This window comes from Macaca mulatta, chromosome 20 (genome assembly GCF_049350105.2).
Source record: "Macaca mulatta isolate MMU2019108-1 chromosome 20, T2T-MMU8v2.0, whole genome shotgun sequence".
In the NCBI taxonomy this organism is placed as follows: domain Eukaryota; kingdom Metazoa; phylum Chordata; class Mammalia; order Primates; family Cercopithecidae; genus Macaca; species Macaca mulatta.
The window spans coordinates 65,396,446-65,422,452 of record NC_133425.1 but is presented as its reverse complement, the minus strand read 5'-3'; the positions used below and the strand labels follow the sequence as shown (position 1 = coordinate 65,422,452).

Here is a 26,007-nt window from a genome sequence, read left to right as displayed (position 1 = left end):
AAACCTGTCTCAAAAAATAAATAAATAAAATATAAAAATAAAAATTAATTAATTAAAGTAAAATCCCTCTTTTTTTTTTTTTTTTTTTTTTGAGACTTGCTCTGTCACCCAGGGTGGAGTGCAATGGTGCAATCTCGGCTCACTGGAACCTCCACCCCCCAGGTTCAAGCGATTCTCCTGTCCCAGCATCCTGAGTAGCCAGGATTACAGAGCCCACCACCATCCCCGGGTAATTTTTGTATTTTTTTTAAGTAGAAACAGGGTTTTGCCATGTTGGCTAGGCTGGTCACAAACTCCTGACCTCAGGTGATCCACCCACCTCAGCCTCCCAAAGTACTGGGATTACAGGCATGAGCCACCACACCTGGCCATAAAATTGCTTTTAAAAAAATATTAAGAATAACTATCAGGCTGGGCACAGTGGCTCACGCCTGTAATCCCAACACTTTGGGAGGACGAGGCAGGCGGATCACCTGAGGTCAGGAGTTCAAGACCAGCCTGGCCAACATGGTGAACCCTCATGTCTACTAAAAATACAAAAATTAGCTGGGAATGGTGGCACACAGCTGTAATCCCAGCTACTTGGGAGGCTGAGGTAGTAGGATTGCTTGAACCTGGGAGGTGGAGGTTGCAATAAGCCAAGATTGTGCCACTACACTCCAGCCTGGGCAACAAAGTAAGACTCCATCTCAAAAAAAAAAAAAAGAAAGAAAAGAAAAAACAGTACCGTAACTATTACTAGGTGCTGTGATTATGGGCAAATTTTGTTTTCTTTGTGTATCCATGTGCTTTTCTGTAGCTCACAATTTCTCCGAGGACTTTTGCTAACTGAAAGGAAAAGCATATTGGCTGGGCAAATGAAGAAGAAAAAAGGACCCTCATGCTGGTTGTTGCATCCTAATGTGAGGCTATCCACAAGTAGATTTCCAAATACTGAAATAAATAGAATTCTCCCTGATGATCAAATTACAAAAGGCTGGCTAGGGTTTGGGAAAATAAACACCAACTCAGAAGACAAAGCAATCAGGGAGTTCTCTGCAGGATTAAAGTGGAGGCACATCTCTGGTTTTAAACAGTTCCTCGGGCCAGAATGGGTTCAGCACATCTCCATGTGCCCAGCAGAAAAGAAAAGACCAGAGGAGGCTCAAAGACCTTTCAAGTGGCCCATTGCTTAAAAGGAAAGGCTTGGAGAGAAAAGAAAGACTCTTAAATGAATGCAACACGCTCGCTAGGACGCAATGCTCCCTGCCCCCACTTCTCTCTTAAGCTACATCCACTTTCAGAAAATACTTTCTAGACATCAAGAGAAAAAGGAGCCTTTCTTAACATGCCATTCATTCGCCACATATGGTACCACTCTGAATAGAGGCCTTATGAAGGAGGGTCCAATACCACAGCCATGGGCCATGCCACTGACCACAAACAGCAATAAATAGATGAGGATTTATATGTCTGTGACGTAGAGGCACGTTGGCTAATTCAGATGGCGCGTCCATCACGTTCTAACATCCAGTAAATGTTTACTGAATGCCAAGTAAGCACAGGGCACTATTTGTAAAACTATCCCAGACACACACGTGCACACACGCACACAGGCACGCACACACACACATATACGTATATACACAGCTCCTTTGTTCTGTTTTAGGGCTGAGGCTAGAAAAGCAATGATTTAGGCTAGAGGCATTTGACAGTTTCATTCAACATATCACACATCTCCTGCAACGGGAAGAGCAGCAAAGGCAGACAGAAAGTTTCCAGTCCCTAAGGAAGGGTCAAGGGCAACACACCACTGCATCCCATTGCTACAGGCCCTGGACAGAGAGGGCTAAACTCTGCACTGGAGGCAGAGAGGAGCCCTCAGCCTTCCTAAAACTCCAAATTCAGCATCCAAGGAGAACAGAGGTACCGCAGCCCCAGTCCTGGGGGAAACTGCAACACCAGGTTGATGTGCCAGGTCCTCCCATCCCCATCAATGAATCACGTCGGCACCCCCTTCATCATACGTACTTTTGCCCCCATTGTTCTTCAAGACGTTGGAGAGGTTGACAGACGCGGTGCCTAGCAGTTCATTTCTCAAGGTATGGCAGCTCCAGACCTTTAAATCTAAATGACTCTGGGCCGTGACATTCCTGGAAAACAAATACCGGATTCATTACATCCAAGCAGATCATTCCTATAACTTAGAAGAAAACATTTAAACTAAACTGCTGACATCTTGGGGAGGGGGAACCAAAACAGGCAGACACCCACATATTTCCTTTCCCCCACAAAAGCTGACCCTGTAACCCTCTAGCTAATAATGAACGCTCTATGAGCTCAATGGTGCAGGAACGCCTAAAGAGAGGCACGTTGGGTACCATAGGCAGAAAAAGTCGGAGGTGCCACCGGGAATCTGTACCTCCTACAACCCCCTCAGAGCACCCTCTCTCTTTCCCCATCTTGTTGCATTCAAGAAGAAGGGGCTTTCTCTTACAAAATGATGATCTCATTCCAGAGAAGCTCAGAGCTCCCAATGCGCTTTGCAGTCTTCTTGGTCTCGCTGGCGAGTCCATCCACCGCCACCTCCACATAGGAGTTAATTCGAGGTTGACGATTATGCACCTTGGGCTTTGCGGACACCACTGGGAAAGAAAGAAAAAGTCAAAGATGAGTCCCAGGGCTCCCAGATGCCCCCCTGTGGCAGATGTTCTGACTCTTTTTCGTTATTTCTTTAAAAAATAAATCAATACTTTAATTTTTGTCTTGATTCTAAAAACTTTTTAAAGAAACGTGAATACACACACCAAAAAAATATGAAGTGTAAGAAAAAAAAAAATCATCCCTAATCTGAAACCACTGGGATAATTGCCGGTGACCATCATTACCAATTCACCATAAACTGCCTTCCAGATTTTCATCTCTTACTGCTTCAATTCTTTAAAAATTCTTCGCCCCCATAAGTCACTCTTAAATGACTGCAATATAAGCTCATAATAGGTATATGTTAACTATTCTTTCATTGTCGAATAGAATGCTTGCAATTGTTCGCTCTGGGGAAATTATCATGAACACACACATCTGCATGCCTTTCTTGAATATTCCTCCAAAGGATATGAACACTTTTTAAAGTTCTTAAAACTGCCCATTCCTTTCCAAGAAAGGTAAAACCCATTGAGCCTCCCATCAGTGCTACAGGAGTATATTCATTTCACCAGACATCACAGAGGGCTAAGGGATATGCTCGTTCACTTTTTGCAAATCACATGAGTTAAAAACGCACAGTGTAAAGATTACAGCTAAGGCCGGGCATGATGGCTTATGCCTAGCACCCCAGCACTTTGAGAGGCCAAGGTGGGAGGACTGCTTCAGCTCAAGAGTTCAAGACCAGCCTGGGAACATAACAAAATTTATAATTTTTCTTTTTTTTTTCTGAGATAGAGTTTCGCTCTTGTTGCCCGGGCTGGAGTGTAATGCCACGATCTCATCTCACGGCAACCTCTGCCTCCCAGGTTCAAGTAATTCTCCTGCCTCAGCCTCCTGAGTAGCTGGGATTACAAGTGCCCGCCACCATGCCTAGCTAACTTTTTGTATTTTTAGTAGGGAAGGAGTTTCACCATGTTGGCCAGGCTGGTCTCGAACTCCTGACCTCAGATGATCTGCCTACCTCAGCTTCCCAAAGTGCTGGGATTACAGGTGTGAGCCACCACACCTGGCCAATTTATAAATTTTAATTGAAATAAAGATAATATTTAAGATTTTATGAGTACTCATTAAAGACCCTCTACCATGTGCACACATTATCTAACTGAATCCTCACAACAAACCCATGAGGCAGGGAATATACCATCGCCCCATTTTACCCAGGAGAAAACAGACTTGAGAGGTGAGGTCACTGCCCCAGGCTACATAGCCAGGGAGCTACAAGCCACACTGGGCACCCAGCCGGCCTGATTCCACACCATGCTGCATATCATTATTGAATTTTACTTATTTGTTCTATTGCTGTTCTTCGATTACCAGTGAGGTTGAATATTTTTGCCATGTGTCATTAGCCATCTACATTTCTTCTTCCGCTCATAGCCTTCATGTAGCGACAATTTTGATGTTCATTTGAGACCAGGAAGCCAAAGACTCACGGAGCACAAAGCCACGCAAGCCTCATGCCGAGGAAGTAGACAGACATCCTAGTGTATATTACCCCTGATGGAAGCGCCAGGTCGCTACGGTACAACACATCTAGACATCTCCCATCCTGCGCCAAATCAGAGATACAACTGATGCTCCCTTGCCCCTAATGGCAAGTCTATCCTAGCCTGAGCTTCCCTGTTTGAGTACAAGCAAATCTATCCCTCCCAGACTCTTCTGAAAGGTGACAGTCCTACAATGGTGTCTACAACTTAGCAAAGGCCAAATTCGCCTTCAGATTTTTTATAGCAGTAAATGTCTTCCCCAGGCCCCAAAGGAACGGAAGGGAAGAAGGCAACAGATAAAAAAATCAGCTGTGGCTAAGATTCAGAAGCGACAAAGGAACAGTACTAGGAACAAAGGTTTGTGGTACTGAGGGATGGCCCAGGGTAGAAAAATGAGGTGCAGTGATTTACACAGGGACCAAGGTTAACTGAGGCCACCTGGTGGTAAGAGCATGGATCTACATGCCTTTAAAAAAAACAGGGACTACAAATGGTGCACGACTTAGGACGTTTGACTTTACGATGGTGCGAAAGCGATATGCATTCAGTAAAAACTGTACTTTAAATTTTGAATTTTGGTCTTTTGGCAGAACAGTCATATGCGGTACTACTGGGCAGCGGCAGTGACCCGCAACACCAGTCAGCCACGTGATCACAGGGGCAAACAACTGATATTCTGCCGTGTACCCCCTTCACCAGATGATCTTGCCTAGCTGTCCTGAGCACATTTAAGGTAGGTTAGGCTAAGCTATGATGCTAGGCAGGTTAGGAGCATCAGATGCATTTTCAACTTGCGATATGTTCAACTTATGATGGATTTTTCAGGACGTCACCCCACTGTAAGTTGAGGAGTATCCGTGCTCATACACATACACATTTTTTCCTGAAACTCTGAGAGTAAGCTACAGACGTTGTGCCCCTTTACTCCTAAATACTTCTGGGTGTATTTCCCAACAAACACATTTTCTAACATAACCAATAGCACAATTATCAAAATCAGGACATTTAACTTTTTATAATACTAAGATTTAATTTACAGACTTTATTCACATTTTGCCAATTGTCCTATCAATGCCCAACATAGCAAAAAAAAATTTGTTCTGGTCGAGGCCCTAATCTAGGATCATATGTGGTATTTAGTACTCTTATTTTGAAGCAGGGCGTTGTGGCTCACGCCTGTAATCCCAGCTCTTTGGACGGCCGAGGCAGGTGGATCACTTGAGGCGAGGAGTTTGAGACTAGCCCGAGCAACATGGCAAAACCCTGTCTCCACCAAAAATACAAAAATTAGCTGGGCATAGTGGGGCACAACAGTAGTCCCAGCTACTCAGGAGGCTGAGGCATGAGAATTGTTTGAACCCAGGAGGCGGAGGTTACAGTGAGCTGAGACCGCACTCCAGCCTGGGTGATGGAGCAAGACTCTCTCAAAAAAAAAAAAAAAAAAAAAACTCTTACATGTGCCCCCCATCACGCCTGACTATAGATTTTGAAGTTTCCAATCTATAGAAAAATTGAAATAGAATAATAGATACTGTATACTCTTCTACTCTTCAGCAATTGTTATCATTTTGCCACATTTGCTTTCTGTTCTATGTGTCTATAGCATCACTACCCAAGAGAACTTCCATGATGACGAACATGTTCCATTTTCAGTGCTGCCCAAAACATTGCATGAGACACATGTGGCTACTGACACTTGAAATATGGCTAGTGCAAATGAGGACATGATTTTTAATTGCTCTATAATTGTAATTTAAGTGTAAATAGTTCTATGTGGCTTCAGTGACTATTCTATTGGACACCACAGGTTATAGATAAATGCCATCTATGTCTTTGTGTGTGTGTGTCCACACTATTTTTCCTTGGTAAAACCATTTAAAAGTAAGTTGTAGACCGGCTGGAGTGCAGTGGCACGATCACAGCTCACTGCAGCCTCGACCTCCCCAGCTGAAGCAATCCTCCCACCTCAGCTTCCTGAGTAGCTGGGACTACCAGTGCACACCACCACACCTGGCTAACTTTTTAATTTTTTTTGTAGAGACGGAGTTTCACCCCATTGGCCAGGCTGATCTTGAACTCCTGGCTCAAGGAGTCTGCCTGGACTCAAGTGATCCACCCGCCAGAGCTTCCCAAAGTGCTGGGATTACAAACATGAGCCACTGCCCAGTCCCCAGACATATTTTTAAAGCTATTTTTCCCCCAATTCAGCATCTAATCAATATATACAAATTGCCTGTGGCTACTATCTCCTTAATCTTTTAAAATCTAGAACATCCTCCCTTCTTTTCCATGGCAATGATTTTTGTTTGTTTAACTTTTTGGTTTTTTTCTTTTATAATCCCAGCAGCTTTGCCAAGGCAACAATGATTTTTAAAGACTTCCACCAGCTGTTTTAAAGAATGCACCAAATTCTACATTTTTCTGATTGTGAAACTGCCTCTGCAAAATTATGAGAGAGAAATCAGACATAGTTGAATCCATCTTACTTCTGATGTCTAAGCTGTCCTTGGTCATTCCTGGGCAAGGGCCAAGCTAATTTTGGGAGAAATTTAGTTTATAGTTTCTTTTTCTTTTTTTTTTTTTTTTTTTTTTTTGAGACAGGATCTCCCTCTGCCGCCCAGGCTGGAGTGCAGTGGTGCAATCTCATCTCACTGAAGCCTCCACCTCTGGGACTCAAGCGATCTTCCCACCTCAGCCTCTCAAGTAGCTAGGACTACAGGTGTGAGCCACTATGCCTGGCTCATATTTGTATTTTTTGTAGAGACAGGGTTTACATGTTGCCCAGACTGGTCTCAAACTTTAAGCTTGAGCTCAAAACCATCCACCCACCTCAGCCTCCCAAAGTACTGGGATTACAGGCATGAGCCACCACACCCAGCCTACAGATTAATCTTAAAGCAAGGATAGCTGGGCATGGTGGCTTACGCCTATAATCCCAGCACTTTGGGAGGCCAAGGCAGGCAGATCACTTGAGACCAAGAGTTCGAAACCAGCCCAGCCAACTTGGTGAAACCCCATCTCTACTACAAACACAAAACTTAGCTGGGCGTGGTGGTGCACACCTGTAGTCCCAGCTACTCGGGAGGCTGAAATACGAGAATCGCTTGAACCCAGGAGGCAGAAGGTGCAGTAAACTGAGATTGCGCCAATGCACTCCAGCCTGGGTGACAGAGCAAGACCCTGTCTCAAAAAACAAAAACAAAAAAAGCAAGGATAATAACAGCTCTTCCCAAAACTAAACCACCTTTGTAAAACTAATCAATAGCCACAAGGTTAGGATTATGGGAGGGGCTTGAATTCTAATAAGAGGTAGGTAGTTTTTATAATCCCTTACTGCTCAGGAGTCATGTAGCCAGAGGTCACAAGATTTGTGACTTCCCCAATTGCTCCCATAGACAACATCGCTATTGCAGAACCTAAGGTTGGTCTTTTGAGATTTTTTCTGACTTTCTGGCAATCTACTGACCTTGCCTGGGCCTGTGACTTGACTCATGACACAAATTATTCTGTGGCCCCACCCACAAGTGGACTCAGCACAGGAGGACCGTTTTCCACACTTCCATAATCTCATCCCCAACCAATGAGCAGCACCCTTTCCCTAGTCCCCTGCCTGGCAAATTGTCTATAAAAACCCTAACCTCTGAGCCTCCTGGGAGACTGATCTGAGTGATAACTCTGTCCCCCGTATAGCCTATTTTGTGTCAATTAAACTCTTTCTCTAATGCAATGCTACAGTCTCAGCGAATTTATTTATTTTATTTTTAAGATAGAGCTTCACTCTGTCACCCAGGCTGGAGTGCAGTGGTGCCATCGCCACTCACTGCACCCTCCGCCTCCCAGGTGCAAGCAATTCTCTGCCTCAGCCTTCCAATTAGCTGGGATTACAGGCGCCTGCCACCACACCTGGCTTAGTAGAGACGGGGTGTCACCATCTTGGCCAGGCTGGTCTTGAACTCCTGACCTCGTGATCTACCCGCCTCGGCCTCCCAAAGTGCTCGGATTACAGGCATGGGTCACCGCGCCCAGCAGTGAATTTATTTTGTCTGTGGAGTGGACAAGAAGAATCTACTGGGTGATTACAATTGTTTCCTCATGATTAGACTCAGTTTAAAGGCCAGGCACAGTGGCTCACCCTATAATCGCGGCACTTTGGGAGGCTGAGGCAGAAGGGCCACCTGAGCCCAGGAGTTTGAGACAAGCCTAGGCACCACAGCAAGACCCCAAATCTACAAAAAATAAAATATTAGCCAGGTGTAGTGGCTCACACCTGTAGTTCCATTTACTCGGGACATAGGAGGATTCCCAGAGCCCAGGAGGTCGAGGCTGCAGTGAGCTGTAATTGTGCCACTGCACTCTAGCTTAGGTGACAGAGTGAGACTCTGACTCAAAAGAAAGAATACTACAACATAAGTTATGTCATGTACCTATTATCACATACATTACGTTGTCCTGCGACTGGGGATACTAAGTTTGAACCCCTGCTTAATGTGGAGTTGGCCAGGTCTCTCCTCTGACACATTTGTAACCTACAGTTAACAGGCAGGGTGATATTTTGAATGTTTCTTGTTCTTAAAAGACAGGCCAAAACAAAGACATGAGCAAGTTTATCTAGAAAGTCTCTTTCATGGCCGGGCACGGTGGCTCATGCCTGTAATCCCAGCACTTTGGGAGGCCGAGGCGGGCGGATCACAAGGTCAGGAGATCGAGACCACGGTGAAACCCCGTCTCTACTAAAAATACAAAAAAATGAGCCGGGCGCAGTGGCGGGCGCCTGTAGTCCCAGCTACTCGGGAGGCTGGGGCAGGAGAATGGCGTGAACCCAGGAGGCGGAGCTTGCAGTGAGCCAGGATCGCGCCACTGCACTCCAGCTTGGGCGACAGAGCGAGACTCCGTCTCAAAAAAAAAAAAAAAAAAGAAAGTCTCTTTCATGAAATATATCTTTACACACGGAGTCACGACTTTATGTGGGATTTAGCTTTTAAAGTCAACAAATCAGGCAAAAATCACATAATGACAAAATTATACACTGAAAAAGCTCTTAAGAAGGGACCACAATAGAGTCTGGCATCTGCTCTCAGTAAGTTCCAAACAGCTCGTTTTTTGTTTTATTATACTATGCTTTTCAGAGATCAATTTTTCAGTGTTTCTCTAGTAAAATATCAAATAAAATAGCTGGCCTACGTTTAAGCGCCTCGATGCATTTAAAAATATACCTTAAAACACCAGGATCACACTGTGGGCAGGCACAAGGGAGGTGGAAACCGCGCAGTCACCCCACAGGTTACACTATCAGCTTTCTTCATGTGGATCACCCGAGGTCAACAGTTTGCGACCAGCTTGACCAAAATGGTGAAACCCCATCTCTACTAAAAATACAAAAATTAGCCAGGTGTGGTGGCGGGAGCCTATAATCCCAGCTTCTCTGGAGGCTGAGGCAGGAGAATCACTTGAACCTGGGAGGCGGAGGTTGCAGTGAGCCAAGATCACACCACTGCACTCCAGCCTGGACAATAAGAGTGAAACGCCGTCTCAAAAAAAAAAAAAAAAACGAAAAGAAAAGAAGAGAAATGAGTGTGCATGGCTGAATAACATGGCCTCAAAACAGAGACCTCAGGATGTTACCAGGTCCAACGGGCCGACTTCTGCTTTGAGCTAGACTTGCTAATTATTAGCTAAGGTAATAAAGTCTGTAGTCCCCAGTTTAAAACCATATCCGTTCACTCTAACTCATCTCCCTACTCAAAAGGGCAGAAGCAGGCAAAAGACTCCAAGAAACATGATTAAAATATTTCAAGACTACAAAAAAAATCAATAATGTAATAAGAAACAGGCAAAGAACATGAACAGGCAATCCACAGAAAAGGAAATACAACTGCCCTTAAATATATAAGATGCTAAACACTTTTGCCGGGTACAGTGGTTCACACCTGTAATCCCAGCACTTTGGGAGGCTGAGACAGGCGGATCATTTGAGATCAGAAGTTCAAGACCAGCCTGGCCAACATAGCAAAACTCCATCTCTACTAAAAATACAAAAATTAGCCAGGTGTGGTGGCACATGCCTGTAAGCCCAGCTCCTTGGGAGGCTGAGACACCAGAATCGCTTGAACCCAGGAGGCGGAAGTTGCAGTGAGCCAAGATCACACCACTGCAACCCAGCCTGGGTGACAGAGTGAGACTGTCTCAAAAACAAACAAACAAAAAAGATGCTAAACATCATACAGTTGAGCCTTGAACAAGAGAGGTTTGAACTATGAGGGCCCACTTTTACATGGATTTTTCTCCTGCCTTTGCCACCCCAGAGACGGCAGAACCAATCCTTCCTCTTCCTCCTCCTCCTCAGCTACTCAACATGAAAATGATGAGGGTGAAGACCTTTATGATGACCCACTTCCACTGAATAAATAGTAAATGCTTTTTCTCCTCCTTATGATTTTCTTTTCACTAGCTTATTTTATTCTAGAAATACAGTATATAATACATGTAACATACAAAACACGCATTAATCAACTGTTTCCACTTTTGTTGTTGTTGTTTTTGTTGTTGTTGTTGTTTCATTTGAGACAGAGTTTCATTCTTGTTGCCCAGGCTGGAGTGCAATGGTGTGATCTCGGCTCACTGCAATCTCGGCCTCCCATGTTGAGGCAATTCTCCTAGCCTCAGCCTCCCAAGTAGCTAGGATTACATGTGCCCCCCATCACGCCTGACTAATTTTTTTGTGTATTTTTAGTAGAGACAGGGTTTTACCATGTTCGCCACACTGGTCTTGAACTCCTGACCTAAGGAAATTTGTCTGCCTCAGCCTCCCAAAGTGCTGGGATTACAGGTATGAGCCTCCGCACCCAGCCAATCAACTGTTTCTGTTATTGGCAAGGCTTTCTGTCAACAGTAGGCTGTAAGTAAAGTTTTGGGGCTGGGCGCGGTGGCTCAAGCCTGTAATCCCAGCACTTTGGGAGGCCGAGGGGGGTGGATCACGAGGTCAGGAGATCGAGACCATCCTGGCTAACACGGCGAAACCCCGTCTCTACTAAAAATACAAAAAAATTAGCCGGGCGTGGTGGCAGGCGCCTGTAGTCCCAGCTACTCTGGAGGCTAAGGCGGGAGAATGGCGTGAACCCGGGAGGCGGAGCTTGCAGTGAGCCGAGATCATGCCACTGCACTCCAGCCTGGGTGACAGAGCGAGACTCTGTCTCAAAAAAAAAAAACAAAACTATACTGAGAACACAAGCTTGCACCAATGCAACAGGCAAAAGTTAAAAGTCTGACAACATTGTGCTGGTAAAGATGTGGGGAAACAGGCACTCTCACACATTGCTAGAAGAGTATTCCTTCCAAGGAAGGCAATCTGGCTCTCAAAATTTAAAAAATGCATCCCTTTTTGTGTATCTTGGAAAAGACACACAAGAAACATACTATTGGTTTCTTCCAAGCAGGAGCACTGAAGGACTGGAGGAAAGAATTTTGAACTACAGGAGGCCTGGCACGGTGGCTCACACCTGTAATCCCAGCACTTTGGGAGGCTGAGGCGGGGAGATCACGAGGTTATGAGTTTGAAGCTGGCCTGCCCAATATGGTGAAACCCCGTCTCTAGTAAAAATACAACAAGTAGCCAGGCATGGTGGCGCACGCCTGTAGTCCCAGCTACTCAGGAGGCTGAGGCAGAAGAATTGCTTGAACCCGGGAGGCAGAGGTTGCAGTGAGCCGAGATCATGCCACGGCATTCCAGCCTGGGCAACAGAGCGAGACTCCATCTCAAAACAAACAAACAAACAAAAAGTTAGCCGGGCATGGTGGCACACACCTGTAATCCCAGCTACTTGGGAGGCTGAGACAGGAGAATCGCTTTAACCTGGGAGGAAGAAGTTGCAGTGAGCCGAGATAGCTCCACTGCACTCCAGCCTGGGCGACAGAGCAAGACTGTCTCAAAATAAAATAACATTAAAAATTAAGATTTTTAAACTACATGAGTATATTATATAAATAACATTTACATTTCAAAAATACTCAAGAAAAATATTCCCAAGAGACACAATTTTGCCTCTGGAGGACTAGGCTGAGGGGCCTGAGCTCAGATACTGAGAGTCACTCTCCCATCTGTGATGGCTGCAGAGCTATAGAACCCGAAGCAACATTCTTTCGTTCAGGCCCTATTGACTGAGGGCCCACTATGTGTCAGGCACTGTTCTAGCGGCTAGGGTAGTTAACAGTGACCAAAGCAGACAAAAATCTTATTGTGGATACATTCTATTGAAGGAGACAGTCAACAAATGAAATAAATTAATTAAACAGGGACAAGGGCTGAGAAGAAAAATATAAATAAGGGAGGGAAATAGATGTGAAGTCAATGAGGAAGGTGGCTTTGGATCAGGGGATCAGGAAGAGGGTGGCTTTTGAGAACAGGCCTAAGGAAGTAAGGCAGCGAAAAGCATTTCACTCAGAGGGAACGGCAAGTGCAAAGGCCCGGAGGCAGACACCTGCCCAGTGTATTCACTGAAAAGCAAGGAGGCTGGCGCAGAGAAAATGTAGACCAGGAACAGGTGATGAGAAATGCGGGGTGGGGAAGGGTCCCATCACATGGGACCTTCAGCTTCTACTGTGAAATGGAGCACCCTTGAACAGTTTGAGCAGAGGAGTGACAAGACCCAGCTTGCATTTTTTTTTTTTTTTTTTTTTGATACATGTTCTCGCTCTGCTCTGTTGCCCGGGCTGGAGTGCGGTGGCACAATCACAGCCTACTGCAACGTCGAACTCCTGGGCTCAAGTGATCTTCCTGCCTCAGCCTCCAATTTTTTGTAGAGACAGGGGTCTCGCTCTGTTGCTCAGGCTGGTCTCAAACTCCTGGGCTCAAGTGATCCTCCTGCCTTGGCCTTCCAAAGTGCTGATATTACAGGTATGAGGCACCACACCTGGCCCCAGTTTACATTTTAACAAGATCACTGGCTGCTGTGTAACCAACAAACTGAAGGAGGGCAAAGCGGAGAAGCAGAGAGACAGGACAGGAGTCTACTGCCTTAACCCAGGGTGGAGACAATGGTGGCCTGGACCAGGCTGCGACCTAGGGGTGGTGAGAAGTGGCTGAATGTTGAGTGACACATTTTGAGGATCGAGTCAACCAGATATGCTGATAGGCTGATACAGACAATGAGGAAGAAAAACCAGGACCTCAGCTATAGACAGGCTAAATTCTAGATGTTTAGTAAATATTCAAGCGAAGGTAACAAACTGGCTACTGGTTATAAATCAGGAGTTCAGAGGAAAAGCCCAGAGGAGTGATCTTCTGTTGGTGGCATTTAAAGCCATGAGGTTGGATGAGGCACCTAGGGAGTGAGTGTTGGTAGCAACGAGGGCCAGGGCATGAAGAGATCACCATTTTATTTTACTGTTTTCATTTTATTTTGTTTTTGGGACAGGGTCTCACCCTGTCACCCAGGCTGGAGTGCAGTGGTGTGATCACAGCTCACTGCAGCCTTGAACTCCCAGGCTCAAGCAATTCTCCTTCCACTTCAGCCTCCTTAGTAGCTGGGACCAGCTAGCGTGAACCACCATGCCTGGCTAATTATTTTATGTTCTGTAGAGACAGGTCTTCCCTATGTTTCCCAGGCTGGTCTTGAACTTCTGGACTGAAGGGATCCTCCTGTCTCAGCCTCCCAAATTGCTGAATTACAGGCATGAGCCACTGCACCTGGCCTGAAATCACCATTTTAGATAATTTTAGCCAAAAGGTCCTTATTTTCCTGCTCCTTTATTTTCTTTCTTCTTCAAGAATTACAGCTACAAGACGATAATGACATGAGAATAATTAACACCCGTAAGCTATCTCACAAAATTTGGCTCCCCAGACCAAGGCGTGGTTAGATTCCCCCTCTTCCCGGGCCGTAGACAAGATAAAGACGTTATACAGTGCCACTCACCTTTCAAAGTGAGCTGAGACTTCTCAAAAGGCAGGGCCACTCCTGCCCGGCTAGAGCTGGCAGATGCCATATCATCACCGTGAAGCTGTAAGACAAACAGAAAGATAATTGAGAGAACATCTGATAAGAAGACAGAGGAGTTGAACTCAATTTCAATATTTAAGCTTAAAGAGACAGAGGCAAAAAAATAGAAATGTCCAAGCAACTGCAACCAGAGTATAGTTTGTCTTATAATGACTTAATGAACCTGGACCGGTCTTAGGATAGACTAGAAAGGACACAGGACTGTTACAGCAAAGTCTAGAGGAGGCAGAGTCTAATAAGACATCTCGGCCGGGCGCGGTGGCTCAAGCCTGTAATCCCAGCACTTTGGGAGGCCGAGACGGGCGGATCACAAGGTCAGGAGATCGAGACCATCCTGGCTAACACGGCGAAACCCCGTCTCTACTAAAAAAAAAAACACAAAAAATTAGCCGGGCGAGGTGGCGGCGCCTGTGGTCCCAGCTACTCGGGAGGCTGAGGCAGGAGAATGGCGGGAACCCGGGAGGCGGAGCTTGCAGTGAGCTGAGATCTGGCCACTGCACTCCAGCCTGGGCGACAGAGCGAGACTCCGTCTCAAAAAAAAAAAAAAAAAAAAAAAAGACATCTCCACCAGGCATGGTGGCTCACGCCTATAATTCTAGCACTTTGGGAGGCCGAGATGGGCGGATCACCTGAGGTCAGGAGCTCGAGACCAGCCTGACCAACATGGCGAAACCCCGTCTCTACTAAAAAATACAAAGTTAGCCAGGCGTGGTGGCACATGCCTGTAATCCCAGCAACTCCTGAGGCTGAGGCAGGAGAATCACTTGAGCCCAGGAGGCGAAGGTTGCAGTGAGCCAAGATCGGCCATTGCACTCCAGCCTGGGCAACAAAAGCGAAACTCCATTTCAAAAAAAAAAAAAAAAGATTGGGCGCAGTTCATGCCTGTAATCCCAGCACTTTGAGAGGCGGGTAGATTACGAGGTCAGGAGTTCAAGACCAGCCTGGCCAAAATGGTGAAATCCCATCTCTACTAAAAGTACAAAAAAATTAGCCAGGCATGGTGGCAGGCGCCTGTAATCCCAGCTACTCGGGAGGCTGAGACAAAGAATTGCTTGAACCTGGGAGGTGGAGCTTGCAGTAAGCCGAGGTCGTGCCATTGCACTCTAACCTGGACGACAGAGCAAGACTCTGTCTCAAAAAAGGAAGAAGAAAAAAAAAAGACATCACAGATTCACAGCAGAAAGACAGCTAATCTAGTGTGTTACCTATGGAGCAAGTTGGCTGCAAACACCTCAAGGAGGGTCTCTGGCCAAATGAGTAGAATCTGATAGTAATCCTTGCTAAAAGTATAATGCAAAAAAAAAAAAAAAAAAAAAGGAAAGGGAAAAAGAAGACAACTAATATAATTCTTTAAATGGGTAGGCTGGGTGCAGTGGCTCACTTTGGGAGGCCAAGGCAGGTGGATCATCTGAGGTCAGGAGTTTGAGACCAGCCTGGCCATAATGATGAAACCCCATCGACACTAAAAAACAAAAAATTTGTTGGGGGTGGTAGTGGATGCCTTAATTCCAGCTACTCGGGAGGCTGAGGCAGGAGAACTGCTTGAACTCGGGAAGTGGAGGTTGCAGCGAGCCGAGATTATGTCATTGCACTCCAGCCTGGGTAACAGAGCAAGACTCAGTCTCAAAAAAACAAAGCAAAAAGGTGTGCAGCATCATTAGCCATGAGGTGTCCCTGTCATTCTGTGTTGGCTAGAAGCAAGTCTATCTTGTACTTTGAATGGATCTTTTACTTGTATGTGATTTTGGAACATCATCATTTGACATTTGAAAAATATTGGTTCATTGAGTTATGCAGATTTTCCAAACGTTGACACATTTCATTATGCAATATCCAAAAATCACATTTGTGAATGTCACCACTGATCTCATCAGATAAGTCTTTAAGCATTGGGAAGCCATTGAGCTCTTGGTAGTAGATATAAGCATTCCAAAAGTCTGACTTTCACTTAAAAACTTTCACTTAAAAACTCGTATCTGCTCCCCCTTCCTCCCTCCTTCTATCATCTCTGCTACCTTGTCTTTTGTCTTTTTTTTTTTTCCTTTTTTCTTTTGAGACAGAGTCTCACTCCGTCACACAAGCTGGAGTGGTACAGTAGCACAATCTTGGCTCACTGCAACCTCCACCGCCCAAGTTGAAGTGATTCTCGTGCCTCAGCCTTCTGAGTAGCTGGAATTAGAGGCACCAGCACCACTTGGCTAATTTTTGTATTTTTAGTAGAGATGGGGTTTCACCATGTTGGCCAAGCTGGTCTCGAACTCCTGACCTCAAGTGATCTGCCCGCCTCAACCTCCCAAAGTGCTGGGATTACCAGTGTGAGCCACTACACTCGACCACTCTTTCTTAAAAAAAAAAAAAAAAAAAAAAACTCATATTTTATCATTGGTAGCAAATACCGTGTTGTTTTCCTTGAAGTGTCGGGCTCACTTCATTCGTTTTCAAGAAAAGGCTTGCCAAATACCCAAATCTAGTAACACGTTTGTCTGTTAGATGTTTAAGTAAAAATGGTACTTCACCCAAAAAGCAATTAATTCAGCTCTCAATTCAAACAACCGTGCTTTTTCCCAACACACCATTATACTTCAACAGGAGGCAGAAGAGCTTTTGAAGTATTGCCCATTTCAGCACACAGAATATTTTTTTTTTTTGCATTTTCATTTAACTTTTTTAATTACACTTTACGTTCTAGGGTACATGTGCACAACGTGCAGGTTTGTTACATATGTATACATGTGCCACGTTGGTGTGCTGCACCCATTAACTCGTCATTTACATTAGGTATATCTCCTAATGCTATCCCTCCCCGCTCCCCTCACCCCACAACAGGCCCCGGTGTGTGACGTTCCCCTTCCTGTGTCCAAGTGATCTCATTATTCAATTCCCACCCCTGAGTGAGAACATGCGGTTTGGTTTTCTATTCTTGCAATAGTTTGCTGAGAATGATGGTTTCTAGCTGCATCCATGTCCCTACAAAGGACATGAATTTATCCTTCTTTATGGCTGCATAGTATTCCATGGTGTATATGTGTCACCTTTTCTTAATCCAGTCTGTCATTGATGGACATTTGGGTTGGTTCCAAGTCTTTGCTATTGTGAATAGTGTTGCAATAAACATACGTGCCAGCACACAGAATATTAAAAAGACGTGCTCAGGAGTTAAGACTTCATAAAATTAATGAATTTTACCACTTCATCAAGGACATTCTCAGGTGAACCTGGCTTTTTCTTTTCTTTATACTGAGAGTATGTATGGTGAAGAATACCATGGCCACAGCAACAGCCCAATTGGTGCTAGCACCAATTGCTTTACTCACCTTTGCTTCTGGACCACTGGTGCAAATGGGATCACAGTGAAAAGGCAAAGTGTTACTGTCATTATGAAAATAGTTTCAGCCGGGCACGGTAGCTCACACCTGTATTCCCAGCGCTTTGGGAGGCCAAGGTGGGTAGATCACCTGAGGTCAAGAGTTCGAGACCAGCCTGACCAATATGCTGAAACCCCGCCTCTACTAAAAATACAAAAATTAGCCGGGCATGGTGGTGGGTGCCTGTAATCTCAGCTACTTGGGAGGCTGAGGCAGGAGAATTGCTGGAACCTGGGAGGCAGTTGCAGTGCGCCGAGATCATGCCACTGCACTCCAGCCTGGGCGACAACAGCAAGACTCCGTTTCCAAAAAAAAAAAAAAGAAGAGTTTCAACCTTGCAAAACCCTAAAAGAGTCTGGGAGGCCTCCCGATGTCTGAGGACCACACTTGAGAACTGATGCTGTTAAATTATTGTGCCTTTGTATCTTATGCTTTTTAGAGATGGTATCTCACTCTGTCGCCCATGCTGGGAGTGAAGTGGCGTGAACATGCTCAGTGCAGCCTTAAACTCCTAGACTCGAGCAATCCTCTCACCGTGGCCTCCCAAGTAGCTGGAACTATAGATGTGCCACCACAACTCTACTATGTTGTTGTTGTTGTTGTTATAGACAGGGTCTTACTACGTTGCCCAGACTAGTCTCAAACTCCTAGCCTCAAGCTATCCTTCTGCCGCAGCCTCCCAAAGTGCTGCGATTATAAGCATGAGCCACCAAGCCTGGTCAAAATTCCTGTTCTATTCAACATCATTAATACCTTCCGTCATTCTATTTGTATGTGACCTCTCTCCCTGACTTCCCATTTCCTTTTTTGTTCTTCAGTATTATTATTATTACTATTTAGAAACAGGGTCTGGCTGTATTGCCCAGGCTAGAGTACAGTGGCTACTCACAGGCACAGTCATGGCTCACTGCAGCCTCGAACTTCTGCACTCAAAGGATCCCCTGCGTCAGCCTCCTGAATAGCTGAAATACAGGTTCAGACCACCAAGCCCAGTGCCTGACTTATCTTAAAGAGTTGTTCAGCTTTAAAACATGGTTATGAACTCACCATATTACTCTAAGAATGAAAGCCCTTGGCCGGGAGCGGTGGCTCACGCCTGTAATCCCAGCACTTTGGGAGGCCGACACAGCCAGATCACTTGAGGTTGAGTTGGAGACCAACCCGGCCAACATGATGAAACCCCATCTCTACTAAAAATACAAGAATTAGCTGGGCGTGGTGGCACGCGCCTGTAATCCCAGCTATCCAGAGGCTGAGGCAGGAGAATTGCTTGAACCTGGGAAGCAGAGGCTGAAGTGAGCTGAGATCATGCCACTGCACCCTAGCCTGGGGGACAGAGTGAAACTCCGTCTCAAAAAAAAAATGGACAAAAGCCCCTTATATGAGAATTAAATGTAGCTACAGGAGAGGCACAGTGGCTCACATCTGTAATCCCAGCACACTGGGAGGCTGAGGCAAGAGGATCGTGTGAGCCCAGGAATTCAAGACCAGCCTGGGCAACACAGTGAGACCTTGGCTCTATTTTATAATTTAAATTTAAATTTAAATAAATGTAGCTACAGCTAAGTGACAATGATTTTGACATTTTCCACAGCTAAAGTCAAACAATTTCATGCTTCAAGATGTTTATCAAACTCGAACAAATTTGTCTTATTTATGTGATATATCCAGTTTCCAAAAAGATTTAAAGTGGCTAGTTTTTCTAGACTAGTCTGTAATAAGCATTTGACTTCCAGTGGAAACCTCTGAAATGGTACTTAGCAAATGGAATACAACACCAAACTCTTCTTATCAAGAGCTCCAGAGAGACCTCCAGGTTATCAAATCCCACAGCGAATCTCCCTGTCCTCTTACATGACTGACCTATGGGCAGCATCTGACACAACTGATCACCCTTTCGTCCTTTAACCACTTTTCCCTCAGCTCTCAGGACACCAGTCCTACCTCATCCTCCTCCTGCCCCACCTGAGCCTTCTCGGTTGGTTCCTGCCCCCTCCTCAACCTCAAGCAATCGATGTTCTACCTCTTCTCCGTTACCTCATCCTGTCTCAGGCTTTGAATGCCATCCCTTTGTTTGTTTGAGATGGAGTCTCGCTCTGTCACCCAGGCTGGAGTACAGTGGCACTATCTCAGCTCACTGTAACCTCTGCTTCCCGGGTTCAAGAGATTCTCCCGCCTCAGCCTCCCTAGTAGCTGGGATTATAGGCACCCACTACCATGCCCAGCTAATTTTTGTATTTTCGGTAGAGACAGGGTTTCACCATGTTGGCCAGGCTGGTCTCGAATTCCTGACCTCAGGTGATCCGCCCACCTCAGCCTCCCAAAGTGCTGGGATTACAGGCGTGAGCCACCACGCCCGGCTCCGGAAACTTAATCTTAACAGTGTTGAGAGGTGGGGCCTTGAAGAGGTGATTGTCATAAGGGCAGATTGATGCTACTTCAGGGCTGGGGCCGTTATCTCAAGAGCAGGTTTGTTATAAAAGCAAGTTCAGCCCCCCACGTTTCTTTCTTGCTCTCCTGCCTTTCCTTCCATTTGGGATGTGGAGTACAAAGGCCCTCGCCAGGATGTGGGCCCAGCACCTTGGACTTCCCAGACTCAAATACAAAGAATAAATCTCTTTTCTTTATAAATTACCTAGTCTCTTTATAAATTATCCCATTTCTATTACCCAATTATGGAAACACAAAATGAAATTAAGACACTGTCTAACTCAGAGTAAAAGGCGGCGGGGCCGGGCGCGGTGGCTCAAGCCTGTAATCCCAGCACTTTGGGAGGCCGAGACGGGCAGATCACGAGGTCAGGAGATCGAGACCATCCTGGCTAACACGGTGAAACTCCGTCTCTACTAAAAAATACAAAAAACTAGCCGGGCGAGGTGGCGGGTGCCTGTAGTCCCAGCTACTCGGGAGGCTGAGGCAGGAGAATGGCGTAAACCCGGGAGGCGGAGCTTGCAGTGAGCTGAGATCCGGCCACTGCACTCCAGCCTGGACCACAAAGCGAGACTCCGTCTCAAAAAAAAAAAAAAAAAAAAAGGCGGCGGGAGCAGTGGCTCATGCCTATAATCCCAACACTTCGGGAAGCCAAGGCGGGCGGATCACCTTGTGCTCAGGAGTTCAAGACCAGCCTGGGCAACATGGTCAAACTCCATCTCTCAAAAAAAATACAAAAATTAGCTGGGTGTGATGGCAAGTGCCTGTGGTCACAGGTAATCAGGAGGCAGAATTGGGAGGATCGTTTGAGCCCAGGAGGTCAAGGCTGCAGTGAGCAATGATTGTGCCACCGCACTCTAGCCTGGGTGACACAGTGAGACCGTGTCTGAAAAACAAAAACACAGAGTAAAAGCCAAAAACCTGCAAATGACCTTTGATGTCCTATGCAATACCCTCCCCTCATCTCCACACACCTCTCGGACCTCACGGCCCACTTCCTGCTCCCCAGTATCCCCCCACCCTCACCATGCTCTGACCCTGCCACACAGGCCTCCTCACTGTTCAACCATCTCAGTTTTTTTTTCTTTTCCCTTTTTTAAAGTCAAATTTAGCACTCAGGGGTTGTATACAAACTTCAGTGAGACTAATGTTAGTAAGTTCTGATAACCCACTACCATGGGCCCAACCTGTTTCTTTGAGACAGGGTCTAGCCCTGTTGCCCAGGATGGAGTGCAGTGACATGATCATAGCTCACTACAACCTTGACCTCCTGGGTTCCAGTGATCCTCCCGCCTCAGCCTCCTGAGCAGCTGGAACTACAGGCATGTGCCACCACATCCAGCTACTTTTTTTCCTTTTTTATTTATTTATGTATTTATTTTTTGTAGAGATAGGATCTCACCATCTTGCCCAGGCCAGTCTTGAACTCCTGGCCTCAGGCAATCCTCTCAGCCCCACCTTCCAAAGTCCTGGCATTACAGGCATGAGCCATTTCACCAGGACAAAAAGATGTTTTGATTCCCTTAGGCTAAATTTGTCTTGGCAAAACAGTAAAAAGGTCAACTCTCTTTGCTACCCATCAGATTAGAAAGGGATGAGAAGCCTGACAATAAGCGTTGGTGAGAAGTCTTACGTGCCTGCGGAGGCAGCGCACATGAGATGGTGACTGACAACCTCTGGCAGAGTTAAAGACACATAATTCTGGACCCACCAGGATTCTCCTCCCAGGCATTTGCAGAGGGAGAAATTCTCCAACACACACAAAAGAGGCCATGTTCAAGGATGTTCATCATAGCAGTATTTGTAATGGTAAAAAATTATAAACAACTTAAATACCCATCAATGGGGGAATGGATACATTGTGATATATTTCTTTTTTTTTTTTTTTTTTTTTTGAGACAGAGTCTCGCTCTGCCGCCCAGGCTGGAGTGCAGTGGCGTGATCTTGGCTCACTGCAAGCTCCACCTCCCGGGTTCACGCCATTCTCCTGCCTCAGCCTCCCGAGTAGCTGGGACTACAGGCGCCCGCCACCTCGCCCGGCTAGTTTTTTTGTATTTTTTAGTAGAGACGGGGTTTCACTGTGTCAGCCAGGATGGTCTCGATCTCCTGACCTCGTGATCCGCCCGTCTCGGCCTCCCAAAGTGCTGGGATTACAGGCTTGAGCCACCGCGCCCGGCCCATTGTGATATATTTCTAAAATGGAAAGCTATGTATATAGTACCTGAAATATATGAATTTAATCCACATGTACAAATCCCAAACGATAATGTCAAGAGGGGGAAAAAAAAAAAAGCACGTGGCAGCCTTAGTACAATATCTACAGCGTACACTTGAGCTTACACAGAACAACTATATATGTTGTTGTTGTGAACACACAAATGTTTAAAAGTATAAAAGCACGATGGGAAGGAACCACACCAAGTTCAGAACAGAAGTTCCCTCGAGGGTAGGGGAGGAGGGAGCAGGGGAATCGGAGTGAGGAAAGAGACCAAAGGAACCTCAACTGTATCTGCAACATTTTATCTTTCAAAGAAAAAAGTTCTGGAGCAAATACGGTAAAATGTTCATATTCATTAAATCCAGATGGTGGTTTTTATGACTGTTATCTTCATCTCTGAACCATTTTATATGTTTGATCTCTTTCATAATTGAAAAATAATTTTAAGGGGAAGCAAAAGATTGTATCTTGAATAATGCAGGAAATATTATAAATAATTATAAATTGAGCCTTGGGGCTTTTAGTTAACAGGGGTTAAAGCACTAAAAGCTGGAAATCTATTATTTATAGACTTTAAAAATAAAAGAATATTTTAGAAATCTTTACTTCTATTGGGATTCTTTCTTTCCTAAGGCAACTCAACTAATGGTAGTTTTTAAACTATCTTATTCTCCTGAACTGTAGCAGTTTTGAGCCTTTGGTCCTAACTCTTAAAGAATGAAACTTGAAGCCCATACATGTCCTGTTCAACAGGAAAAAGACTAGATTTTTTCATCTACACTTCATGGCTGCAAAACTAAAACAATCAGATAAATTCTAAAGAAGGCTCAGAAGGAACAAAGACAACTGGGAAGGCAGGAGAAACAGGGTAGATAACATCACCATGTTTTCTTTCTCTAGTGTCTTTTAAAACTGCAGACCAGGCCGGGCGCGGTGGCTCACGCCTGTAATCCCAGCACTTTGGGAGGCCGAGGCGGGCGGATCACAAGGTCAGGAGATCGAGACCACAGTGAAACCCCGTCTCTACTAAAAATACAAAAAATTAGCCGGGCGCGGTGGCGGGCGCCTGTAGTCCCAGCTACTCAGGAGGCTGAGGCAGAATGGCGTGAACCCAGGAGGCGGAGCTTGCAGTGAGCCGAGATCGCGCCACTGCATTCCAACCTGGGCTACAGCGTGAGACTCCGTCTCAAAAAAAAAAAAAACTGCAGACCACCGTTAACAAACAGTAATCCATGTTATTCTATAGAGCTTCGTCTGGAGTTCCAGATCTAATTAGCAAGATACCACCCTGACATTATATACTATAAGCATTTGGAATTAGAAAACCTTTCCAATTGATGCATAAAGAGAAATAACTGGCCGGGGCCAGGCGCAGTGCCTCACGCCTGTAATCCCAGCACTTTGGGAGGCCGAGGTGGGTGGATCACCTGAGGTCAGAAGTTTGAGACCAGCCTGGCCAACATGGCAAAACCCCATCTCTACTAAAAATACAAAAAATTAGCCAGGCGTGGTGGCGGGCGCCTGTAATGCCAGCTACTTGGGAGGCTGAGGCAGGAGAATTGCTTGAACCCGGGAGGTAGAGGTTGCAGTGAGCCAAGATTGCACCACTGCACTCCAGCCTGGGTGACAGAATGAGACTCCTTCTCAAAAAAATAAATAACCAGCCAGGTGTGATAGCTCACACCTGTAATTCTAGCACTTTGGGAGGCGGAGGCAGGCGGATCACTTGAGGGCAGGAGTTTGAGACCAGCCTGGCCAACATGGTGAGACCCCGTCTCTATGAAAAGTACAAAAATTAGCCAGGAGTGGTGGTGCAATTATAATCCCAGCTACTCAGGAGGCTGAGGCAGGAGAATCGCTTGAACCCAGGAAGCGGATGTTGCAGTGAGCCGAGATCGCGCCACTATACTTCAGCCTGGGCGACAGAGTGAGACTCTGTCTCAAGAAAAATAACCATAACTATAGAAAGGAACAGATCCCATCCCCATCAAAGTACTTTCAACCTCTTAGCTTTTGCTTCCCATCTTAGACAAGGTTCCAAATGCATATTAGATCCAAATCCCCACTGTCCACTACAAGAAGCTTGGGAAACCTGAGGCCCGGACTTTACACTCTGTCTCAGCAACACATACAGATGACTCTGTACATGTACTCAAGTAATTTCTCCCCTGCTAATAGCCATGGAAAGTAATTGCACCCTAATCACTCCAAAACTCTGAGTGAGCATAAGCTTGGGGCAGGAAGAGGGAGAATGGGGGGCAATGTTGAAAATATCACTAAAGGTTACCAGATGAACAAAGTATTTCATTATTGAAGAAAGTAATGGACTTATTGGGAGGGGGATGGGAAAGTCAAAATGTTCCCCTTTACTAAGTCTGGTAGATCTACTGAAATTTCTCAAAAAAAAAAAAAATATATATATATATACACACACACACTATAGCATAAGTGTGTGTGTGTATATATATGTGTGTGTGTATCTATGTGTGTGTGTGTATCTATGTATGTGTGTATATATATACATAAAGTGTATATATACAAAGTATATATATACATAAAGTGTGTGTGTGTATATATATATATATATATATATTTTTTTTTTTTTGAGACAGGGTGTCACCCCAAGCTGGAGTACAGTGGCACAATCATGGCTCACTTCAGCCTCAACCTCCTGGGCTCAAGCAATCCTCTCACCTCAGCCTCCTAAACGGCTGGGACTACAGGCACCAGCCACTAGACTCACCTAATTTTTTAAATTTTTTGTACAGATGAAGGGGGTCCCTATGTTGTTCAGGCTGATCTGGAACTCTTGAGCTCAGGCGATCCTCCCACCTCAGCCTCCCAAAGTGATGGGATTACAAGTATGAGCCACCATATTTGGTCTCAAAAATATAAATAACATATTTATATATAATAGAAATACAACTAACATATCTCCTCTGAACTCATCCTCTACATAAATCTTGACAAGCACTTTAAAAATAAAATATAAACAAATAGGGTAGAAAATATAAAAGTTGTATACCAAAGTAAAATAAATAAAAAGTTTTTTTAAAAGAAAATATAGGCCGAGCGTGGCGGCTCACACCTGTAATCCCAGCACTTTGGGAGGCTGAGGTGGGTGGATTGCTTGAGGTCAGGAGTGGTGGCGGATGCCTGTAATCCCACTTACTAAGGAGGCTGAAGCAGGAGAACTGCTTGAACACAAGATGCGGAGGCTGCAGTGAGCCAAGACGGCACCACTGCACTCTAGCCTGGGTGACGGAGTAAGACTTCGTTTCAAAACAGAAAAGAAAATATAAAAGTATATCACACATTAAGGAAAGCATTATTTCACAAAAAGTTTAGCAAATAAATGTACATGTATACATATAAAATATGTGCATATATACATATGTATATATACACACATATGTATGTATCATATATGCACATATTTTATATGTAATAGAAGAGAAGAATGCCTTGATGGGCTCATCAGTAGACAGGACATGGCTGATGGGGTTTAAGATACCTTACCCCAAAACATGACACCTTGGCATTTAAGAAAACAGGAAAAGCAGGAAGTCGCTCTCAGCTTCCTCTCACCCTTCTCCCCTAAAGCAGGTCTTAAAGCCTAGGAAAGATTTTCTGACCTTCCCCTGAAACAGGTCATATGACCCTCCTTCGAGAGATGCCCTCCTTATACCCCAAGGAAAGGAATATCCTTATCTCTGAAGACAATAGGACACAGAAAAGAATCTGAACAAATAGGACTTGTTAAATTTCCCCCAGTGTATTACCAGTCAATCATACCCCTTTTGTCCAATCCTATTTCTCCACGATTG

General features: G+C 45.2%; 1 protein-coding gene across 10 annotated transcripts in view; it reads right to left on the bottom strand.

The window, feature by feature from the left end:
• The window catches only part of WWP2 (WW domain containing E3 ubiquitin protein ligase 2), a 184,180-nt gene that overhangs the window by 145,164 nt on the left and 13,009 nt on the right, over positions 1-26,007 (bottom strand). For all 10 annotated transcript variants that reach the window (XR_013410879.1, XR_013410880.1, NM_001267601.2 and 7 more), the window contains 3 exon segments: positions 14,084-14,168; positions 2,477-2,624; positions 2,011-2,132 (listed from right to left, as the gene is read on the bottom strand). Coding sequence is in view for 5 of the 10 variants with exons in the window: in NM_001267601.2 (NP_001254530.1) it covers positions 2,011-2,132; positions 2,477-2,624; positions 14,084-14,153 (340 nt within the window). In the remaining 5 variants the exon portion in view is untranslated.